At 41.4% G+C, this 23,153-nt stretch overlaps 1 protein-coding gene across 1 annotated transcript in view; it reads left to right on the plus strand.

The window, feature by feature from the left end:
• Window positions 1-2,830: 2,830 nt before the first annotated feature.
• The window catches only part of LOC134629005 (collagen alpha-1(XI) chain-like), a 46,612-nt gene continuing 26,289 nt past the window's right edge, over window positions 2,831-23,153 (plus strand). Inside the window, exons 1-21 of the mRNA XM_063475879.1 lie at window positions 2,831-3,201; window positions 12,848-13,015; window positions 13,121-13,212; window positions 13,719-13,840; window positions 14,444-14,606; window positions 15,745-15,867; window positions 16,753-16,872; window positions 16,985-17,113; window positions 17,203-17,250; window positions 18,592-18,633; window positions 18,775-18,837; window positions 18,928-19,002; window positions 19,537-19,620; window positions 19,744-19,800; window positions 20,594-20,647; window positions 20,763-20,816; window positions 20,929-20,982; window positions 21,066-21,119; window positions 21,203-21,256; window positions 21,346-21,390; window positions 22,520-22,573. Of these exons, the coding sequence (XP_063331949.1) occupies window positions 3,123-3,201; window positions 12,848-13,015; window positions 13,121-13,212; window positions 13,719-13,840; window positions 14,444-14,606; window positions 15,745-15,867; window positions 16,753-16,872; window positions 16,985-17,113; window positions 17,203-17,250; window positions 18,592-18,633; window positions 18,775-18,837; window positions 18,928-19,002; window positions 19,537-19,620; window positions 19,744-19,800; window positions 20,594-20,647; window positions 20,763-20,816; window positions 20,929-20,982; window positions 21,066-21,119; window positions 21,203-21,256; window positions 21,346-21,390; window positions 22,520-22,573 (1,734 nt within the window). The 5' untranslated portion in view covers window positions 2,831-3,122. The remainder of the gene's footprint in view (window positions 3,202-12,847; window positions 13,016-13,120; window positions 13,213-13,718; window positions 13,841-14,443; window positions 14,607-15,744; window positions 15,868-16,752; window positions 16,873-16,984; window positions 17,114-17,202; window positions 17,251-18,591; window positions 18,634-18,774; window positions 18,838-18,927; window positions 19,003-19,536; window positions 19,621-19,743; window positions 19,801-20,593; window positions 20,648-20,762; window positions 20,817-20,928; window positions 20,983-21,065; window positions 21,120-21,202; window positions 21,257-21,345; window positions 21,391-22,519; window positions 22,574-23,153) is intronic.

Consider the following 23,153-nt stretch of genomic DNA (forward strand, 5'->3'; position numbering starts at 1 on the left):
GCATAGTGTTCTCTGTGTCTTCTCCACACTTCGACCCCATGATCCAGCAGAATCTGGACTCAACACTGAACATAACGTTCCTCCACAGCTTCAGGTTCCAGTGCACATGTTGGTGACACCAGTGCAAGCGGGCCTGACAGTGAAGGGCAGTTATGGCAGGCCTCTGACAGCCCTATGAGACCAAAGATTGGCTGTGTGCAGTCTGTTCTAGATTGTCTTGTTTTCTCTTTGTCCTGGAAACCTTCACTGCAAATCTGTAAAAGACTCCCTACAGTTCCTAAGTGCTGACAAGTTGAGGAATCTTCTCATTTGGCTCTCAGCGAAGGCGGTCGCACTTTTCTCCTCTCCTTTCCCTTATCTTCCCTGCTTAGCTTCTTATGTCCTTGTATTGTCTCGTGTTTTTTTTTTTCACTTCCCTGGAACACTCTCTCACAGTCTGTGTCTAAAAACCTAAAAGAGAATTATGGATTTGATCAACTGGTCTCTGAATGCTATTGACACCCTTTTCTCAACGAGAAGTCTGGGCTCGGGAGAGCCCGAGTGCCCTGGAGGGACTTTCCCTGCCGGATACACGATGGACGGGTGGCAGAAATGGAGGATCGTGTGCCTGGCGGAGAAGTTTGGCAAGTTCTTCATGGGCGCAACTCAGATACTCAACTTTGCTGCTCAACCCACAAATGTATTTTTCTAATAAATGTGGCACCATTTTAGGGGAAATAAAAAGACTTTCCAATGGTATAATTTTTTATTGCTAAGAAGCATTGTTACAACAAAGAAATAAATTTTTCTACTTTTTGTGTTAAGTTTAGATGTCAGCTTGTGTAGACCTCCACCAAGAAATTTGGCGACTCCCAGTGGTCAACATGATTACTTTCAATAGATAGATAGATAATTGTTTTTAAAAACTTAAATTACTGAAATGTAATCAAAATATAAATGACAGTGTTGCTCTAGCACCATAAAAGATAAAAATAGTATAGTGTACAATAAAAACAACTTTGATAAAAGTACCAGTTGTCTATACTGAAGGCCTTATATGTGAGGCAGTGCAAAATGTTATATACAGTGATAAAGAGAATTCTAGCAAATAGTGTAAATGGCATTAATAAATATACACTACTAATCTAAGAAGAACAGCAAAAATGTTTGATACAAAAATTTGTAAATGTGTGTGGAAACTGTGGAAGCCTGACAGGTGTGTTTACCTGTCACAAAAAGGAGAGCAGTCGTTGTGTTTTTTAGAGAATGGTATGAATGATTTCCTGAAGCGTTCTTCATGGCAGAGAGGTTGAAGAAGGAGAAGGAGCTCAGCCCCCTCTGTAGTGAGGAGTTGTGGGGGTGAGATGGGTTATCCATTGTGACTACTCCAGATTCCAGCTGTGGTTCCAGCTGTGCATTAGGTTGTTGAGTCTGATCAATTTACTTTAGCTTTTGTTCTAAGACAAAGAAATAAGACCATTAGCACAATGGTGTGGATTCTTTTTTATTTTAGAGCACAAACATATACACACACGCACTTCAACACAAGACAGTAGCTTCCAGTCATACATTTCAGACAACCTACCTGAAGCAGGAGATACAGGGACTTGGGAAATATGCCTGGAATCTATTCTCTTCTCCAGAAAATCAGCATGCATGTGTGCCAGAATCCAATTGAGTCTTGTTGCCAAAACAGTGCTGTTACTTGAATAGCTCCTAATAATTATGACTAATAATATCGCAAGTGCCTTTAAATATGAGATCATTTCCCTCTAGTAGGCTATGTTACCGAAAACACAGGAGAGTCTGATCATATGCAACACGCCGAAAATTGTGCTTACAAAGGAAATAATTGCTCTTACCTTCTGATACTTTGTAATTCTCTGGGATAACTTACAGTATGTTGCCAAATGTGTTTCTGTAGAAATAAAATAGAATAAAACTGAATTTATTTTAAGCCCAATCACAAAAACTGTAATGGGATACTAGATTTGTGGAAAACCTGCAGCCAGATCACTCCATAAATAATACAAATAATAACAACAATAATAATACTAATAATAGTAGAAAATCACCCTTGTGCACTTTTTATGACAATATCCGTTGAAATTTGGTCAAAATTTAGCATGCACATACACAAAAAAATGAAAGAAAAATACATATCTTTTAGACATAACAAATGCAAATGAAGCATGTGTGTGCGCATCTGCGGAGTTCACAGTCTGTTAGACTTCTTCATTCATAAACTTCTCGTACTCCCAGTGAGCTGCTTTAACTTCTGATAAGTTTCTGCAGAAATCAGGGATCCTATTTTTCTTTTATCGTGCACATGTGAGAAGGCTATGGTGTGCGTCTGAAGAGAGCGTGGGGTGGGCAAAGACAGACAGGCACTGGAATTTGGAATCTGCAGCGGCATATTTTTATTAGTTGGGCAGCACCGCTGTCCTGTCCTAGCATGCTGTGTATGTGTGCTTTCAGAGAGGGGGAGAGCAGTCAGTGCAAAGTGGCACACTCGTGTTTGTAAAAGAGAGCAGTCCCCCCCCCCCCGGTAGGTTATTATTAATATTAAAGTCCAATAACAAAAAGTGTGCATGTGCTCGTGCGTACCATCGCTGTATTTCAATCTGTGCTCGTGCACGCAGGGCACACAGGCGCGCCACATCACAGAGACGTCACATAATCCTTAAATCACTCATCCAGTATTGATGCTAAGAGTGACACGCGCAGTAATTATGGTTTGAGCACAGCCCCACGAGCCTAGAAGGAGTCTCCGGAGAGGCAGGGAGGGAGGGGTCGCCCTGCAGAGGAGGAGAGGGGAGGGAGGGGAGAGAAAGTGAGGAAAGTTCTCTGCGGGTGAAGTTAGAAACACCTTCCCCCAGATCAAGGGGCTCTTCATCACCGGTCTGCCGTCTTCATCCGTCCACCCAGAAGTCAAAGAGCAAAGAGATCGGTTTGCGGGCTGCTGGGTATCACCTGTAATCAGCTGAGTCCGCTTTTATGCATGCGCGCTCTTAATTACAGCATACAGTGCGCATTAAAACGCACGGGCGCTGCTAGACTGTTGAAGCTCTCTGGTGCAGAGTCAGAGCCGTGTCCAGAGGAGCGAAGAGCAGCCGCGACGGAAGTGTTTCATTAATAAGTTCATGATGGATCGATGGAGCCAAGTGCGCCTGACGTGGCTGCTGTTGCTGCTCGTCGCCTCGCTGCATACCTCAGGAGCAGGTAGGCTGAAGCATCCACACTTGTTTATTAGTTTATCTCGTGTTAATAACTGATCCTCTAACTTCAGTTACCCAATTAAATGATCTATAAAAAAAGTTGAATTGGATCCTCCCTCCTTATCTCTCCTCCTCTAACCTTGTCACATCACTTGTCACCGCCTGCCCTCCAAGTCTCATGAGCCAAGTCTGAGTGTCCTTTTTAGCCCATCCTCGATCCTGTTTTTATGCATTTCCAGAAAATGCACCGTCAGCCACTTGTTTGGTTCAAAACTTCCTAAAACTCTTATCCATAAATACGTCTTCTAGTCATTTTCTTTGACCTCCTTTTGAGGTATAATTTCATTCCTCTGTGTTATGCAGACCTAAGGCTTATTGAACTGAATCACCTTTCTCGAGCCCACTGCACATTTGCTAGACATTGGTAAGATGTCGGCCTATATGTCCAGACTTGTTAGTCCATACCTGCTGCATCTGTCTGTTCTCTCATAGCACAGCTTACAGGGTTTTTAGCCCATACAGCTGGGTAATGAGGAACAGACTGAGGCAAATTAAAGTGAGCTGTACTGAACTTAAACTGGAGATCCTTGCAGCAGCTCCTGGAGCTGCACCAGAACCATATGTGGAGGACTTTAACTGTCCAGGGCTTTTAGAGCCCAGGGTGGCCGATGTTCATCACCAGCACAAGCTCAAGTGAGCTTCTTTTTATTTTACAGAATGAGAAAAGCCTCCAACAGTCCATTTTATGGTTACTGACATAATACAGCTCTTCTGAGGAACTCAGTGAAGTGCAAAGAAATAGTTTGTTTTAACCTGCTAAGCCAAGACTGACTGAACCTTAGTCAAGAGAGGCCACATACTTTCCTGTGGCTTCTTAAAACTTGTGAAAACAAGTTAGTTTTTGCTCAGTAACACAGTCCTGCTTCAAAATGAATTTTTGACCTTTAAATCATTAGCCAACAATTCACCTCAGTGTGTCTTTAGGTGTTTTGGAACATTTTTCTTTGAGCGCTTGAACGGCTTTTGGTTCACTTTAGCTTAAAGACACGAGGACATCATCACCTGTGTTTGAGCTTCATTCTCAAATCTGGAAATGGCACTTATAACAAAACAAGTCCAGTGTTGGATATTGGATAAAGATGATGCAAACTAAGGGAAAAGCTTAAGATGAGCTAATTTAGTCAGTCACACGGACTGTAAAGTGCTTCTCAGGGACAGAAAATGCTTCAGAAAATGAAGGATAGGCTTAAAAAAGTCCAGGCTGATCTGTGTTCTTCATCTTCTAACTGTTCTTGTTTTCCTCATTTAATGGTGGTTTCATTTGAAATCCCCCCAGAACCAACAGCTTTGTTCAGGAGTAGCGAGCAGGTGACTTGGCAAACACTCCACCATGTTGTCTTCACGTGCTCCATCTGAGAAGATGCGGAAAACTATTTGTGTTATGTCTCAATAACCTTTAATAGCATCTGCCTTTGTGTTGGAGATTAAGAAAACATTTACAATCCCATGTTTCAAGGTTCATTATCCTCTGTCCCAGTGTAAAGTAGTAACACACACACATTTTGTCATTTTGTGAAGGTCATTTCTAAGCTGAGTAATGTAACCTCTGGACCTAGAAGGTCATCTCAGGTCAAACTCAGGTTCTAAACCTGACCTGGAGGCATCTTGAGCGTGTCTCAAGATGTTCTTGTAAATAAGAGTTTATTAGAAAATATCCCACTGAAGTGAAGAGAAACACAGATTCACAAAGAGTGAAAACACATGAACAAATGCTCTTTTGTTTACCTCATGAGCTCTTTTCCAATTATCGAACAAACTCTTGTATTTTTTAACAGCCTTTGGTCACTCTTGATATTTTTCTCACTGTAGGAAACCTGGCTGTCCAACAGGTTGGGTTTAAATTATGAACTCAGACCTCAGAGCAGTGTGGCCTGAGGTGTTTCTGACGCCTACCCTTCCTCACTGTGTAACTGATAACTATCAGCCTGACACAGTCTGTTTAGCCATTTTTTCAGTTTGAGGCTTTGCTGTTACAGTCTGACCGACTTACACCACTCACTATTCTGGGGACACAACCTGTGTGAATGCAACAGATTCACCCTTTTCTCAGCATCAGTTATTAAGGAGTAGGCAGACACAGGTGGTACTGAGCACATTAGTGAAGGCTCTGCTTTTAGAACTAAACCTTGGATAAACTGAGCAACACCTGGGTTTACCTTCTGTTTCATGTTAAAATGACTGCTGGTGAAAGATGTTATACTTATAAGGGCTGGGAGTGACAGTGTGGGGGTCGGCCTGCCATGTTAGACTGAAACACTTTGACAACTAGTGAATGAATTAGAGTTAGAGTATCTTTGTACTAACTGGTAATATCTGAACTTCTTATCTGGCACTAGATGTGAGTTTTAATTTATCCAACTTTGTTTTTTTAAATGCCTTGTTGTTTAGCACTCACAGGCAAATATCAAGATAAGACGATGAGGATAGACTGTATCTTTCTGCCTTACCTTAAAGAGAGTCTGCCATGCAAGACTCGACGAAGAAATCCTTGACAACATTCACTCAATCTCTCAATAACTAAATGCAGAGTTTTCCTCCATCTGTACTCAGTTAATGCCTTATATATCCTCAGGAGAAAATTATGTTCACTTTGTTTAAGATCAAAACAAAATGTCTGGATGGATTGCCATGAAATCTGTACAGACATTTTCTATTCAATGAACACTGTTGATTTCAGGATGATGTGTGACAGCAAAGATAGTCTGGAATTGAATTTTGGTCCAGTGAGCAACGTCTTATGTGGAAAGTTGAAACTGGTATTACGCAAACAGAGAGACACACTAAGACCCTAATTTAAAAGGTTAATGACTTTTAATACTTGTTTTAAACACAAAAAAGACAAAGTATTTCCTCCAAAACAAGAAGGCTATATATGTATATGTGTATGACTTTAATAATAACAAAACGGAGACATTTTCATCAGTTTCTGCTGTGCTTTGTCTTTAGCTAAATGTTAGCATGACTAAGATAATTACAATTAGTGCATGAAGGGGAACCACTCCCCAAAAAGCAAAGCAAAACAAAAGAATCCACATGAGTATGCTTGATATGTCAAAATAGAAAAATTACTCAGATGGAAAAGTCATTCTCAGCCATTTTCATCTACTTATACAATTTAAGCTTATCCCAGCTGTCATAAAGCAGAAGGTTGGGCTCACTCCTATCAGTGTACTGAAGGGCCAATACAGAGAGAGAGAAGTTTTCACACTCACATGCACACCTACAACCAAACATCACGCAAACATCACACAGAAAGCCCACAGCTCCTTGTGTCTTCTAACTCTGTGAGGTGACAGCAGTAACCACTGTCCCAAACAACACAATGCTAAGGAAACACAGTAACTTACATGCACTCAAAATATGATGACTTTAAAGGCCCTCCATTAATACAAGAAAACAAAAAGAAATGCTTTTAGTTTTACTGACACCATCTCCTGCATAATTTAAATAAGTCCTCTGAGCTGATGACACCTAACTTTGTGATTCTACTGACGTGCCTGAAGTTTTGTTCAAATTTGTGCTTCATTTGGATTGAAATCGAGCTGTGCATTAAAGCTATAATAGACGTTATAGATAACAAATCAGACTGTTGACAGGAACTGCAATTACAGTTTTAATGTCTGTGTTCAGTGCAGTTTCCTTGGATAGTCTTAAAACTTTGGGCTAAAACCAGAACAGGACGACCAAACTCTCTCGGTTTAAAACACGAGAGCGAATGGTTTAGTTCAAATCAGCTGAGCCTGGTTATTTTACTGACCGGCTGTGTAAACAGTCCGGGTAACTGGTTCTATAAGAAGTTTCTAAAAGGACCCCAAGAAACACGTGTTTAACCACTGGTGATTTCAGGCTTTTATTTTGAAATATCAGACAAAGCACTTTAAAATGAAGGATGCATGTACAGGATTAACCTTTGAGCCAGCTGCGAGTCGTGGCCAAGTGATAAAATACAGAAAAATCATGAGATCGGCGTTGCGTTCCTTCTTTATATTTATGACAGCAGCTCTCCAGTGAATGCATTAAATTTATAATCTGACACGAGGCATCATATTTATTTCTCTATTATCTATTAAAAAAAAAAAATCATGCTTTGATGTTAAGGTGTTGATAGATTTTTCACCATTTGTATATTTTTTTTATGACTCTGGCACAGCTTTAATTTTTTCCATGTTTAAAAATATACTCACCCTTTGTTCTCCAAAATCAAAGCTACCATATGATGCAACAGCCAACAATAATAGGGGCCAGAGCCACATAAAGCAATGAGTATCGGCCCGAGAAGAGCCGGAGCCCTGCGACTGACAAATATTGATGCAGTCTTTGATCGGCGTTTGAGAGGAAGCCTGCATGAGAGTCAGAATGTATGCACTGTACGTGAGTGAAACTCTCATTTAGGTAAAGAGAAGGGAGAAGATCACAAATAAGACGCAGATTCCTCGAAGGAGATCGGAAGCACATGTCGCAGGTCTGTTTGTAGGCTTCCCTCTCTCTGACGCTGATATTACGGATTCATCGAAACGCTTGTGTAAATTTATGCACAGACTTGTGTGTGTGTGTGTCTGACAGCAGGAGAGACAATCCAGTGTGTTTTCTTGATCAGAGCCAGCTGAACTGGGAGGAAAGAAAACATATGGTCTCTCTATCCTATTTTCTACAGTCTGCCCTTTTCTCTTCCCCCTGGCTTCCATCCTCCCTGTTCTTATTATTTCCTGGTTTTGTCTCTGTGGAGACAAACCTTTTAGAGGGACGTTTGAGCTATGAGACGTTTGAGTCTACAAAAAAATAAAAGCGGTAAAGGATAGTAATGATAGGCTCCTAGGGCACATGCTCTGTGGGGGGTTTGTGCCCTTGAGTGCCCTCTTTTTATGTGTGTGTGTGTTTTGGTGCAGTGCAGGAAACCTTAACTGCAAAGTGTGTGTTATTGCATTCTTTGCTATTATTGAGATAATGGTACGCTAATCAGAAACACACACAGATAGTCAGTCATATACAAAAAAAAAAGTTGCCAGTCTTCAAACATCTGGCTACCAGAAAATCCATAGACTTTCCAACATGGTGCCAGTTTAGTTGTTGGTGTGTTGTTTGTGTCTGGGTTTAGTGCTGCAGTCTAACTTGTGTTAAACGGTTCATCCAATCATCCACCCGTGTAGATAAAGTTTTTCATTTCTTACACTTTAAGCTCAAAAAGCCATGCTGAAAGATTTCTTTTCCTGAGATATGATGCTGAAACCGTACCCTCTTCTTATATTCAAGATATCTCAGGAATGACAAGTTTAGTAGGCGTGTAGGAGTTTCACTGGTCTGGCCCTCTTAAGATTAAAGTGAGCTGTGTTTGCCCTGTGATATAAAATGAGTCTGACATCGCTGGTCTACTGTATGTTCAAGGAATCAGTGTGAGACAGAAGATCAGGCTTCAGACTGTTAATTCCACTCTTGGCTGTGTGTGACATCATTAAAATGGGATCTCTGGGTCTGGCTGTTTGCAAAGAAGCTCCACCTACGCTGGTTAAACCTTTTGTTTGTGAGCGGCAGCGAATCAGAAAGCATATATATGTGTGTACCTGTTGGAGGTACACTCAAAAGTGCTGCTTTCTAGCATTGACCTTTTGACCTTTTTTGTTTTATTTAAAGTAACTGGATAAATTAAATTAGATACATTTAAGTAAATGATTAACTGTATTTAACATTAATATGACCCTTTGACTCCTCCACAGCACTGATTTTCATTTCTAAGCTGTGTTGGAAGGTTTTTGACTTCTGTCTGCTTTCCGGCACCTGAATCCCCGGATTAGTTTGAGTACAGTAAAGAACATTTTTATACAGTAAAGAGCATTCTGCTGTTTTGTCTTTCTGTTCAAACCACAATCTTTTTGCTTTTTGTGGAGGCTTACACTTGACATACTCTGCATGTATGTGCATGTTGCTCACGGTGCCCCTCACACCACAGCTTAGTGCCTGAGGATAACAGCAGAACCCGATGGAGAGCAGAACACCCCCTTTTGTATGTATAGCACAGTATAGGTACGGTGTGACTGTTTGTGTGTGTGTGTGTGTGTGTGTGTGTGTGTGTGTGTGTGTGTGTGTGTGTGTGTATCTGCAGATGTTGCTTTGAACCCATACACACTCACACATCAAGAGCATATGGAAACATTAGCTGACATTAGCTAAGTGCATATAGAGTAAAAGCAAAGTCTCCATGTCGTGTCTTGTCCTCGGCTGCATTCAGATGTCAGTGCTGCTGATGTATGACTGAAACCCCTCTGCCTGCTTATAGGTGTCAGTGTCATCCCTTAAGTCTATCATTCTAGCCTGTGTGCACAACAAGAGCTACCTTGCAACCAATCTTTATCTGTAAGTAAAGCATGCTAACATTGGAGCAGAGTAATAAAACAGTTTTATATAGTGTCGACCTTTTTAGTACATATGTGAGTCTAAGGGCCTGTGGGCCAAATCTGGCCCTCTGCAAATTGCCCACCTGTTAATTAAAGTTCCCAGAAAAAACTGCATCACATGCACACACCAGACTTAAAAGAAAGCGCATCCACGCTGCAAAGGGAAGTTGATCCTGAAGGTGAACAATTTCAGAGGCCTGTGCATTCATTTGCCACAAGACAATCACTGTTTTCAAGGATAATTTGCACCGTCACTTGAAAACTGCACACAAAGGCATCACAAAGTTGCCGAACTGGCATGCAGAAAGTGCCAGTCGACTACAGCAGAGTGCGCTTCTTCAAGCCAGATCCCAAAATGATGGAGCTGTAAGGGCAATTTTCATCAAAACAGAGGAAAAGGCTAAGTGGCTGTTAGAAACTGTAAAATTAATTTGAAAATTTTGAATCCAATTTCACGGCTGAGCAATAAAAAAATAGAAATATCAGACTTGTAGAAGAGTGTGCAGGAACACGATTAAATATTTATCACTTTGCTTTTGCATCAGGATTTGTTTGGTTTTGTTAGCATGCAACTACCAGCTGTCAAATTCAAACTTGATGATCAAACAGACTTTTGTTAGTTGGCTGTGGAGGAGTCTTATTTTAGAGCTGTAATCAGAATGCATTATCTTTATGGATAAATGGTATAATGGCAAAGCACCTTTTTGTTGACAGGTTGAGGGCTTTTCATGCAAGTGTAAAAGCCCATGCAATAAAGCCTGACAATAACATTCATACAGTATGTCTCATATGATGGGGTGACCTTTATTCAAACTAAGCTTAACACCACTGCTATACAGGTAGAGGATGGTTTATAAGTTTTTATTTCAAATGCAATCATCCATCTATTAACATTTGGCCACTGGGACAACAGCATGAGCAGGGCGATCCAGACCTCCTCTGCTGGGGGGGGGGGGGGGGGGGGGGGGGCAAACCAGCTGATAATCTCTTCAGAATATCCAAGATCTGCCGTGGAGTCTTCTGGTTGGGCATGCTGGAAACATTATTTTTTAATGGAAATATAAAAAGCAGAAAATGTAATTTACTGTCAGTGCATTATCAGTTTTTACAGATGTTTCCATAAATGGTAAATGCTAGAATTCAACGTGTGGTCAGATGACGGTAGAAACAGTAAAGGATCACAATTTCAGCTCACCTCAGTTTGCAAAAGAGCAACACATCTGCAAACATCTGGAACCACCAGATTTCCAGTTCAAATTCAAATTGTACCAGTGAACCAAATGAGTAGTTTTTAGTATTGGCAAGGTATGTTAAAGATGTGAGGACCCAAAAATAGGACACAAGGAATGAAATAACAATAATGTTCCCTTTATTTGATTAGTGGTAAAAAGATCTCATAGATAAGCAAAGTCACAAAGGAAGAACAAAAACCAATGTCAAGCTGAGGGTCATGAACAGGACGGTCTATGCAGTGACAGGAGGGGGAATAAGCCACAGTCACACAAGAGGGAAACTGGAACAGGAAGTAAAAGCAAATCAAGACGTGAGGAAAAACAAAGTAAAACAGGAAGAAATGAAAAGATATATGATGCTGAAACATGAAGATACTAAAGCATGAGGACTGACATAAAGAGGGGGGACAGGGGGACACACAGCACAGGGGAAATAAGGGAACTAAAAACACAGAGTTGCAGAACAAAACAAAATACCAAGACAGTGACAAAGTGCTCACACAGCAGGACTGTAAACTCCCTTACATGGAAATTTTTTTTTTTTTGTAGTTTTCTTGTTTGTTTTTGTTTTCTGCTCAATTTAAAAAAATGCATGACATCACCAGCTCTGAAGCTTCGGTTATCAGTCAGAGGACTAAACACAAAACAAGTAATCAAGATGTCATTTCCTCAGCCAGTTAAAGGGACAAAAAAAAAATCACTGGCATGTTTTAATAGCATGGACTTGTATCTGTAAATGATACGATGCCAGGCAGGAAGACTGAATTACAAGCTGACAGAGTGCTAGCAGGCAGCCTGGCAGACAAAGCAGACGGACAAACCGAAAAAAAAGAAAAAAGAAGAGAGAGGCAACAAATACATCTGGCACTCAGACTCAGACATTATGCCAACCTCATGTGTGCATGCACATGCCCGTGTGTGTGTGTGTGTGTGTGTGTGTGTGTGTGTGTTGGGAGGGTGATTGGGTTAAGGTGCGTGGCAGATGGAGGGTTTACGTAAGCCTCAGAATACGTGTGAAAAGGAGCCACACCAGTAGAGGCATGCCCTCCTCTCCCCTACCATCTATTATTTCTCCTATTTTCCCCTCTCATCTCCCTACTTCCAATATGTTGCACATTTCTCCGCCGACCCCCCCTTCCCTCCAACCCGCCCAGCCTCGTCTTTTATATCACATCTTTCTTGGCTTAGTGTCTTCCCAGAGCTCTGCAACTATTGTGTGCACATCACGCAAAAGAATCTGAATGTCTGTGAGTGCATATGTTACGCATTTTTACTTAAACCTCAACTCTGGGCATATTCCAGTTGTCTCTTACATGGAGTGTTTCTTTTTTTTTTTGCGCGACAGCAGAGTAGGTCACTATCAAAACGTGTGTATTCATTGTTGCAGTCTGGTAGAACTTTTTTGTGCACGGAGCCTCTGCAACAAACAAGAGAGAGTTTAACGATGACGGGGAGATGTGCTCTCTTTGTCTCGATCGGGTTGCTTATATGTTGTGCCAACATCACCCCACAAACTTTAGAGGAGACATCACACATAACAGCATTTGAACACAAGGTTTTCAGTTTGCTTTTCAATTAACTGCTGAGGAACTTCTTTGTTTTTAATTGGTTGGTTACTGTCTGGCTGCTCAGTGGGGTTAATGAGAGAAGGAACACCAATGATGAGCATGTATTGCATGAGCATGGCAGCAACTGCAGTCTTAGAAAATGAAAGAGGGAGTTGCTATGCATACATTTTCCCATTTTCCCATATGACTTTTGACCGTGTCAAACGTCTGCTACTTGACGCTGGCAGCAGAGCACACTGCTGTGCATGCCGGTGTGCGATTACGGTAAAAAGCATGCATCATAAGAGTGTCACTTTTGAGTCTGAAAGAGCTGTAATTTAGATGCCGGCTAGGCTGACTTGACAAATACCTGAAAATTCAGGCCATAATCATACCCACTCAGTGCTCTTGTCTTTTGGCAGTCGCTCCTGTCGATGTCCTGAAGGTCCTGGAGGTATCGGAGGACATGGAGGGCGTGTCGTTAGAGGCAGGGCTGTGCATCAGCAGAGAGGGGAGAGAGGAGCCAGACCTCTCCTTTAAAATCAATAAGAAGATTCAGCTGAGTGCTCCCACCATGCAATTTTTCCCTGGTGAGTTTTGATACGAGTCTGTAGACTTGCTTGGCAGAAGAAATGAAAATGAATCTGTTTTTTTTTTTTTAAATATATATTTTCTTTTTCGTGCTCTCTTCCCAGATTCTGCATTCCCTGTGAATTTCTCAGTGGTGACAACAGTTAGAGCTCTGAAAGGCTCACAGGTCTTTCTCCTCTCCCTCTATGACTCGCAGGTACGCATCACACATGCACCACTTTCAAGCTAAACGCTGAACCTCATCTGTCTGCATTTTTGACTGTGTCCACGATACATTTTATAATGAAGTTATGTCACCATACTAATATATGAAACACTGGATCTGCACTGGCACTGCAACCTGCACCTGAAGCACAGCTTGTCATCAGAATGGGAGTTTGGTCATCTCTGATAAAGATCATTTTTGTCAAAATTATAATTTTGGACTAATCTAATTTAAGTGTGTTTATGCTAGCTGGAAAAATGTGAGCACATTAGCTCTCTCCAGCAGATTTTTATGCTGCAGTTACAAAAATAAAAAGGCCCCCAACCTAAAACCTGCTTTTTTCTGGTTGGTTTCATCCTATGATGGCTACAGGAAACAAATCCATGCATTCCTGTGTGCATATGAAATATAAGGAAATCTTGGAGGTCTTTCTTTCTTATGATCATTTCATGAACATGACATGTTTTCCTTCTGGTCTCTGTGTCTGCATCTGTCAGGGCACACAGCAGCTGGGCATAGAGATCGGCCGTTCTCCTGTATTCCTGTATGAGGACCATGAGGGCCAGCCCCCTCCAGACCTTTACCCCACTTTTAGGAAGGTCAACCTGGCTGATGGCAAGTGGGTAACTACACACATACACAGCCACCCACGATGACGATTCTGTGTTCTTATTTCTTTCTTTATTCATTTGTTTACTGCAGATAACGTGTGGTAATATGTGCTGTGTGCATGTGCTTTTCGTCTTTAGTCCCTAACGATGAACAGAGGAGTAGAATTTTTAAGAAGCATTTAGTAGTATTAATATGAGGGGGAAAAAGAGACTATTAATGTTAGTAAAAACATCATATGTGAATCTGTTACTGTTTAGGCTTCCCTCTTCCTTCTCTCACCCCAACTGGTCACAGCAGATGCCGCTTCTCTCTGAGCCTGGTTCTGCTGGAGGTTTCTTCCTGTTAAAAGGGAGTTTTTCCTTCCCACTGTCGCCAAAGTGCTTGCTCATAGGGGGTCATATGATTGTTGGGTTTTTTCTCTGTATTGTAGGGTCTACCTTACAATATAAAGCGCCTCGAGGTGACTGTTGTTGTGATTTTGTGCTATATAAATAAAATTGAATTGAATTGAATTGAAAATATGCTCAGATCTTTCTCTGTACTTACAGGCACACCTTCTCAACCAGCAGGAGCTTTGGATAGAGTAACTTTCTTCTCTCTTTGTTACTAGTTGGCACAGAATAGCCTACAGTGTGGATGGGCAGTCAGTGACTCTCTACCTGGACTGTGAGAAGCTGAACACCCTTGACCTGCTCAGAGGTCACGACCCCCACGTCAGCACTGAGGGTGTTACCGTGTTTGGAACACGGCTGCTGGATGAAGATGTGTTTGAGGTAGATCGGTGACAAGGAGGGGGTTACAAGTGAAATGTCAAGTGAGCCGTGGTGAAGGTCATTGCCAATTGTAATGTACGGTGGCCCATAGAGGTCAAACTCACCGCAACTTAAAAAACCCCACCAACAAATAGGAAAATGCTGCAAAAGCACACAAAACAGTGGAAGTTGAATAAATTCCTTACTCAGTTGTGTTTAGTGAGATTTCCTACTTCCATTATGTTTTATTCGTCTTCAGATATTGCGTGTTTTGCGATGTTTTGCGTGCTTTTGCAGCATTTTTCTTTTCTCAAGTTGCAGTGCATTTGAGCTCTCAGGGTCACCATGAAAATGTCTTTTTTTTTTTTTTTGCAGTGTATTTAGGAAAACCAGAAGCTCATTTGTCTTTGATAAAAACTATAAAAACATGCAAAAAAAACAAACGATGAGGACCCACAATAAGGTCTTTGTGTGCGGTGAGGAGGTGTCTCTGCTTGTTGCCGCTTGTTTGATTTGTCAGTCAAATAGTGAGAAATGAATCGAGCCTTTTCCCCATTGCATCGCCCTCCAGTGGTTGTGTGGGTGGATGCAGTGCAGTTTAAGTTCTTGAACGGCTTAATTTCTTAATATTATTTACTGGTGTATTTATTAATATTTGTTCCCGGAGCTCATCCGTGGATATTGCAAAAAATGAATAATCCATTAAAATAAACAAATCTGTGCACACTTTAAAAGCATCTGCGGTCGTTTTGACACAGATGCAAAATGTGCAAACTGTAACCTTTGCTTTGTCAGGTGGTCCAGCTGCTTAAGTGAACAACTCCCAGGCGCGTTTGGCTTGGACTCGCCATCCGTTAATGTGTGTGTACATGTGTAAAACAGAGAGAAGAAGAAAGAGCTTGTGTCTGTCTTAACTGGCTCCATTTGAGACTGAAGCTCTGGAGACGATTACGTGCGGAGCGGCGATAAAAACAGCCCGTTAAGTCACTTTGATCCGTCTAAATGAACACAGAAGATAGAGATGTTACAGACACGTGGATGGGCCAGTGATATTGTTCAGTGATTACAATTAATGGCATCCTTAACGTGCATTCCTGACAGCTAAAGTGGAGTCACAGACTTTTCCGAGTTCAGCTTGGTGTGTGTTTCTGGGACACAGGGAGACATCCAGCAACTACTGATCATCGACGACCCCAGAGCAGCGGAGACGTACTGTCAGGACTACATCCCAGACTGTGACGCACCTTTACCCTACAACAGCATATTAACAAAGGCCGAAGAGGTAAGTCCTCTTTAACGGTGAGTCAGAGACAAGGAAGGGAAATGAGCGGTGAGTTTCACAGGCACACACAACTGTGAGGCATCTCAGGTGTTGAATGCTGTAAATCCACAAAATTAAAGGTGTCCCCCCAAGGTTACAAGCGGCAGGGAAACTTTTACCAGTATTTATGGGCATTTTAGAAACCAGATATGACAAAAAAGACGAATGGTTTAATTACACTATGCTGGTCATATTTCTCTTCTCTGAAATCCTCTAGGTGTCATAAATTAAAAGCTATGAAAATATGTTCACTGTGTGGAGGGAAAGATCATTAGCTCACACTATTTTAGTTGCCAGTATGTAATAAATTTTTTTCTCTCAGACACGCACTCATGCCTCTTATTGTAGCTGCGTTTTGAGAAGCACCACAGGGCTGTTTATTTCCCTTGTATCTTAAAATAAAGTCATAAAAGCTACCAGTTCTCCCCCTCTTACATTTTATCTCTTTCTCTGTTTCTTCCCGTGCTTGTAGTGAAGCACATTACATGGCTCTTGTGGTTCAGAGTAGCTCGCCAGGGTCCGTCTGCCAACGGACCACACTTCTGGGAAAAGCTTCAAATCCTCTTCCTCTTCCCATTGGCTTCAAGTTCAAAACACACGGAAAGAATCCTGTTTTACTGGGTTCAGTTTGTTTTTAATGTAGCACCACTAGAAATGCAACCAGGAAGCCAATAGAACACATGGAATTAGGGCACCACTAAAAAACTGGAGTACGCTGCACCTTTTTTAGAGTTGTCGTGATATTTCTGAGTCCAACAGGCTGGGAGAGGAAGTTTAAACATCCGTAATGTCCTAAAAGGCCTCAAATTATTAATCTATTTTGATTCTATTGTACTTGCACTTTAGGTGGAGAGACCGCCAAAGAAACACGTGGTCGAAGAATACGAAGAGTTTGACTTCAGCGACCTCTATGATGACTCCTATGTTTCCACGGTGACCGCCGGTCCAAATGTCACAGAGTACGAGGTGAGATTGAGCAGCAAGAACAGCATCACGAGCTCGGACCTGTTGTGTCTGTTTGTGCTCCATCTGCTTCTTTCTGTCCTTCACCGTTTGTATCTGCGCGTCTGTCGGATAGATCATAGAGTACGAAGACTACGACAACACAACAAACTACCACCACGTGAACGAGTATGAGTATGAGGAAGAATATGATGACCGCTATGGACCTGCGGAGAGAGAGCGGGAATTCTCCATTAACGCACAGGTACCATCAACACATTTATCCAATTCTACATGTAAACATACAGAAAACTTGCCTGCATCTACAATAATGATGCTCACTCTTCTTGTCAGGATATACCAGAGAAAGGACAGAAAGGCGAGCCAGGGTATTTGGGAGCGGTAAGAAAAGAGATGATACTTCATCAGTTTACACATTCTGAACACTTTTTAATGAACATTAAAACACTGTGACTTTTACTTTCCACAATAACGAGTTAACAACGCAAAACACACCTCTCAGTTTTTCATGTATTTCATGTACTTTTAAACTGTTTTTTGTTGTAAATGTAAATGCACCTGTCTCTAAAGCACTTGATAATTTCTGGTGATTAACGGCCCTGTTAATCACCATGTTTTGTTCACTACTGAATTCTTTGCCTTAAAGATATTATCTCCCCTTGCTGGTACTGCAACTTCTGCATTCGTGTCCATTTCACAGTTTGCCTCTCCACAACGTAAAACCGACTCAGTGGACTGGCATGTCTATTACATGTTTTAGACCTGGCTAGAAGATGAGAGGCCAGCTGCTGTGATAAGGTTTCAGAAGCGACCTGTCCATGTAGAGCTTTATATGAATCAACAGAATTTTAAAGTCGATTCTGAATTTCACTAAAAGTAATTGAAGGGATGCAAGAATAGGTAAAATAAATGACCGGCAGCAAGTTAAAAAATGCTGGAAGGATTAACAGATGGTCAGACAAAGACTGACTGTAGACGACTGGACACAGGAGGGCAACAAGGCACAGGTACAAATAGTCACAGACGACAATATGCGGGAGGAAAGCAAAACTAGACATCAGACACCAGAGACAAATAACTACCAAAATAAAACAGGAAGTGAGACTAGAAAGTAAACAGGAAATACAGACACGTGGAAAGCTGGGGAAACTGACACAAGAGAATGAGACAGAAAACTCTGGGCGAGCTAATCTAATCCCTCACTTTCTTTGAAATAACTCAAATAGCCCAAATCACAATAAATAAATAAAACATGACACAGCACTTTAAATTAAACAATAAAATCTTAAAATCTATTCTAAAACTAACTGGGAGCTTATGCAAGAAAGTCAGTGTTTGATATGTGGTCTCATGTGTGCCTTTTAACAGCTGAGCTGTAGAGTTTTGGATCAGATGCAGGTGTGTGAGCAGTGACAGACTGGCATCTGAATAAAGTCCGTAGTCGAGTCCTGTACACCTATAGGAGTACAGGACTCCTATATATATATATGTATATATATATATGTATATATATATATATATGTATATATATATATGTATATATATATATATATATATATATATATATATATATATATATATATATGATTTTGCTGTTGTTAACTAATATCTGCTCAGGTATCAGGTATAGCGTGCATACAAATCCTGTTTTAAGTGGTTTGAGTGGTTGTATTTTACCAAAATAACCTGAATGTAAAAACTTTTTTTCATGTGAAATTTTAGGGAACACAGATCACAGGACCCTATGGACCTCCAGGGCCCGAGGTTAGCGATGCTTACTGCATGAGATATAACATGAAACACAATTTCATTCACTATTTAAGAAAAAGAACAAACGTTTTAATTATTTGAATTAAATAGATTCAGTCATACTGACTTGCTGACTGCTCGTCTGTGTGTTTGCAGGGAGAGCCGGGGCCACCTGGAGTCACGGGACCAGTGGGACCTCGAGGAGACGCTGGAGAGCCGGTGAGGACTGCCCTCTGTATGCAGAGTGAATGGCTGAGTGCTCCACACATCGACAAGTCTCCATAAACGTTCTCATATCTCTCTTGTCAGGGTCCTCCAGGGCGGCCAGGCCTTAATGGTGTTGATGGGATACCAGGTCCCCCAGGAAACATCATGCTTATACCGGTAACACAAAGATAGCACAGCGCTGCCTGAGGCTAACAAGCTGCATTAATGTTGCTGCAGCAGTTATTTGGTCCTGTTAACCTTCAACAAAGCCTTAGGGCAAATGGGAATGTTTGAATGCCAGTAATGCCAGAGGAATGGGTTGTTACAGAAATGATCCATCTGTTTGCCTCTGAAAGCTTTTATAGTGCACGTTTTTGTTTACAGCAAAATATATTTGGTGCAGTTTCTGTGTCAAATCAGGTGATTGAGGGTGATCATTTATTTTACTGATCTCTTTAAAAATGAATCACTTGTGCTGAGATCTGGTGGCTGCGAGGCCCACAGCATAGCATTCATGTTGCTGTCAGAATCATAAAACAATGAAATGTTTTACAGCTTATTTATTCTGGCTTCAAAATGTCTTCCATCTGCACCTTCTTATGCAAGACCAGAGCAGCAGTGCAATGCAGTGGCCACTGGGAGGAGTATTTAGTTTGACTTGTGAGTATCATGTCCGCTCAACTGTGTGTGTGTCTTTGCCTCTGTGTGCAGTTCCACTCAGGTGGCGATCCAAAGACAGGTTCTGTGGTTTCTGCACAAGAAGCACAAGCTCAGGCCATCCTGCAGCAGACCAAGGTATACAAACAGTTGCATGCTGCACATACAGCTTACTCAGAAGTGTAGCTTATATACTGTATAGCTCTGAAGATGATTAAAACCAGACTATCTCTTCTATACTGGTTCTTCTTTGTCTCCTAGCTGGCTATGAAGGGACCTCCAGGGTCACTCGGCCTCAGGGGAAGACCTGGGCCACTGGTGAGTGCATCCCTCATTATTTATGTAAACTCTGGCAGCCCAGAGGATTTTAAAAGTTATTTCTCACACAGTACTTGGCAGTTGAAGCATTTGCAGGATATAGGGAGTAATTTACGAAGGTTTGCATGCTGACTTGTGATTGACAAGTCGTTGGGCAGTGAGGATATCCCGGATAATCTAAAGATGACCATAATTCACAAAATCAACTTCATGTTGTCTTCCCTATGACCAAAATCATGAAACTGAGCTCATAAACTAAGCAAGAAAAACATTTACTGAAGTCACCTAGAGCAGAATCAGGGGCCGTTTTTTCCATAGATTTCTATACAACTGGAAGTCTTTACAACCAGTTGAGTCGCCCTCTGCTGGACATCAAAAAGAATGCAGTTTTAGGCCCTTAGGGCTTGAATCTGAGTGCATCTCTTTTATTTAACCATTAATGACCTATGCAGTGACGATTGTGTGACCATGTAATATGCATTAAATAGATTTATGTGAATTTCTGCAGCATATGATAGCACCTATCGTTCACATTTTTTGCCTGTAACCTGGTATATGAGAGTGCATAAACATAGATTTGATTCATGTAGTAAGTGCATATGTGCATTTAAAAGGTTGAGTGGTTGCTTATGTAACTGAAACATTCATTTGTCTATGTGTATTCTTCCTAAACAAACACTTCCAATTTCCAATTTTTTTCCTTTTTTTAAATATATATTTGCAATTTGCAATTTTTAAAAAATTCTTACTATTAAATAAATACCTCAATAATATCAATATGTTCTTTTCTCAGGGTGCACCAGGCCCCTCTGGGCTGAAGGGGGCCACTGGTGAGATGGGACCACCAGTAAGTTAGTTTAAACACACTGGAGCACCAGTTAGACTCTGTTTGTTAACACAATTCACCATTGGCAACATATCACCTGGATCTTGTTCCTTTGATGATTTTATTTTTCCTGTAGGGCCCTCCAGGACAGCCAGGTATCTCCGGTCAGAATGGGCGACTTGGGAAACGGGTGTGAATACTTACTACAGTTTTTATTGTTGAAACTGTTATATACATCGATTTAAAGTAGTTATTTCTGTGACTAAACTACTACCATGTCTGGGTCTGTGTGTGTTTTTTAGGGTCGAGCAGGTGCAGACGGGGGTCGTGGTGAAATAGGGGAGACTGGAGCAAAGGTGAGCTAAAGTCTCAGTCACACCTCACTTTTGCGTCTCCTTAAACTGAGACATTAACTTTCTCGTTTTCATCTTTCTTAAAGGGAGACAGGGGATTTGATGGCTTGCCTGGTCTCCCTGGAGACAAAGGGCATAACGTAAGTTATGTGGCTGAAAAAGTTCCTGTTAAGTAGATAACTCTGAATAGCGCTTGTCAGCTCCCATGTGTGTAATTTCTCAGGGCGACAGAGGGAAGCCAGGCCCTGTAGGTCCTCCTGGAGAGCTGGGAGAGAAGGTGAGAGGTCGTGGCAGTTGTAGGTGTATTTCATGTGTGCAGGTGCTTCTATTTATGGTTATTCATGTTTGCTTTTTTTTTTAAAACAGGGTTCTCAGGGGCCACCTGGGCCGAGAGGACAACCAGGTGATGCTGTGAGTGTTTACACAAACACACCCTAGTGCCATTCAGCATATTCAGTTAGACCAGGGGTGGGCAATCTCAGTCCACGAGGGCCGGTGTCCCTGTAGGTTTTAGATGTGTCCTCGAACCAACACAGCTGATTTAAATGGCTAAATTAGCTCCTCAACATGTCCTGAAGTTCTCCAGAGGCCTGGTAACGAACTAATCATGTGATTCAGGTGTGTTGACCCAAGGTGAGATCTAAAACCTGCAGGGACACCGGCCCTCGTGGACTGAGATTGCCCACCCCTGAGTTAGACCATTTGCCAGTATTGGAGTCAGTGAGTGATATATTACACATTTTTTGTTACTTTTCTTAAATGTAATGCAGTATGCTACTTAATTACTCACTGGAGAAAGTAGATTGCTTTCTCAGTAACATGACCTGGAATGCACCGTCACATAATTATCCATTAACAATATAAACCTTATACTACAGTCCCACACACCAACACAAATCGCTGTCCTAATGAAGACACACATGTGATCTTTCTGTTAGTGTTTACATACAAACACAAAGCCGAAAACTCAAAACAAAGATGAAAACTAGCCCAAAGTCACTTTAAAGCGATCTCCACAGTGATTCAACTTTAGAAACATGAACAGGTAGAAACACAGTCCTACAGGCCTGACTGCTCATCACTGCCTTTGTTACTTGTTGAACTTTAGGCTGGACTAAAATGAACACTCACTCGGCTTCACTTTGGGTTCTGGGATAGCTTTGTGTTAACCTGCTGTTTGTGCAGATACTTGCAAAGAACTGACATAGTGTTAGTAGTACGATGCAATTGTTTATGTCCTGGACTGGAGGCAGTTTGCTCTTTACCATTGCAGCTCTTGTCGATTTGTGTGATTAAAATAAAATTAACCTTAGGTTGTGAGTGTGTATTAATGTTAGATAGAAAGCACTTAAGCATAGAAAAAAGGGCTTGTACGAATGACGTAAGCTGTATAAAGCACTTTGAGTGCTATGTAAGAACCAGTCAGTTTGAGACTTAAGTTTGCAACAGAAAGCGGTGGCTAAAATGTGGCTGCAAGATGGTGCACAATCTCTACTGCATGCTACATTATCTTATTTATATTAACTGATCTGTGTTTCAGGGACCCAGAGGTATGACTGGCCCCAGAGGTCGGCCCGGTCCCCCAGGCATGCAAGTGAGTGTGAACCTTATCATTTTTAATGCACCACCTTTTCACACATTAACATCTACAGCTAACAACAGCAGACAATGTAAGATAAGAGTGATTACAGTTCTGTGCTAACTCTGTGTTTAGCATTGAAAAAAAAACCCCTCTTTTACATCAGCCGCATGAATCCAGCTGTGGTGTAACTATCAGATAATTCCAGGAGATAATACCTAATCACAAAGTTGCACCACTTCTCCATTTGTTAACATTGTGTTATGTAATTCTTATCTGAGAAAGAAGCTGTCTGCTGGCCTGGAGTCGTTTCATTTTGTGTAACGTATGTTTGCACTTGTAGCAACACACGTTCGCGCTTGTCGGCATCCGACAATGCTCTTTGCTTTGTTTAAATTTATTCATTGATGTTGGTTCATTACGCTTTAAAAGCCTCAAGCAGGAAAGGTGGTATACCTAAACCAGTGGTGCAGTTGATCATTTTTAAATTGTTTCCAGTCCCAGGGGTTTTATGTAACAAGCTTTAGAAAAAAAAAGTGTAGGGGAAATACACCCTCCTCCTTACAGCTGAAGGACACTTAAAAATTCTAATAAT

This window comes from Pelmatolapia mariae, linkage group LG6 (genome assembly GCF_036321145.2).
Source record: "Pelmatolapia mariae isolate MD_Pm_ZW linkage group LG6, Pm_UMD_F_2, whole genome shotgun sequence".
In the NCBI taxonomy this organism is placed as follows: Eukaryota; Metazoa; Chordata; class Actinopteri; order Cichliformes; family Cichlidae; genus Pelmatolapia; species Pelmatolapia mariae.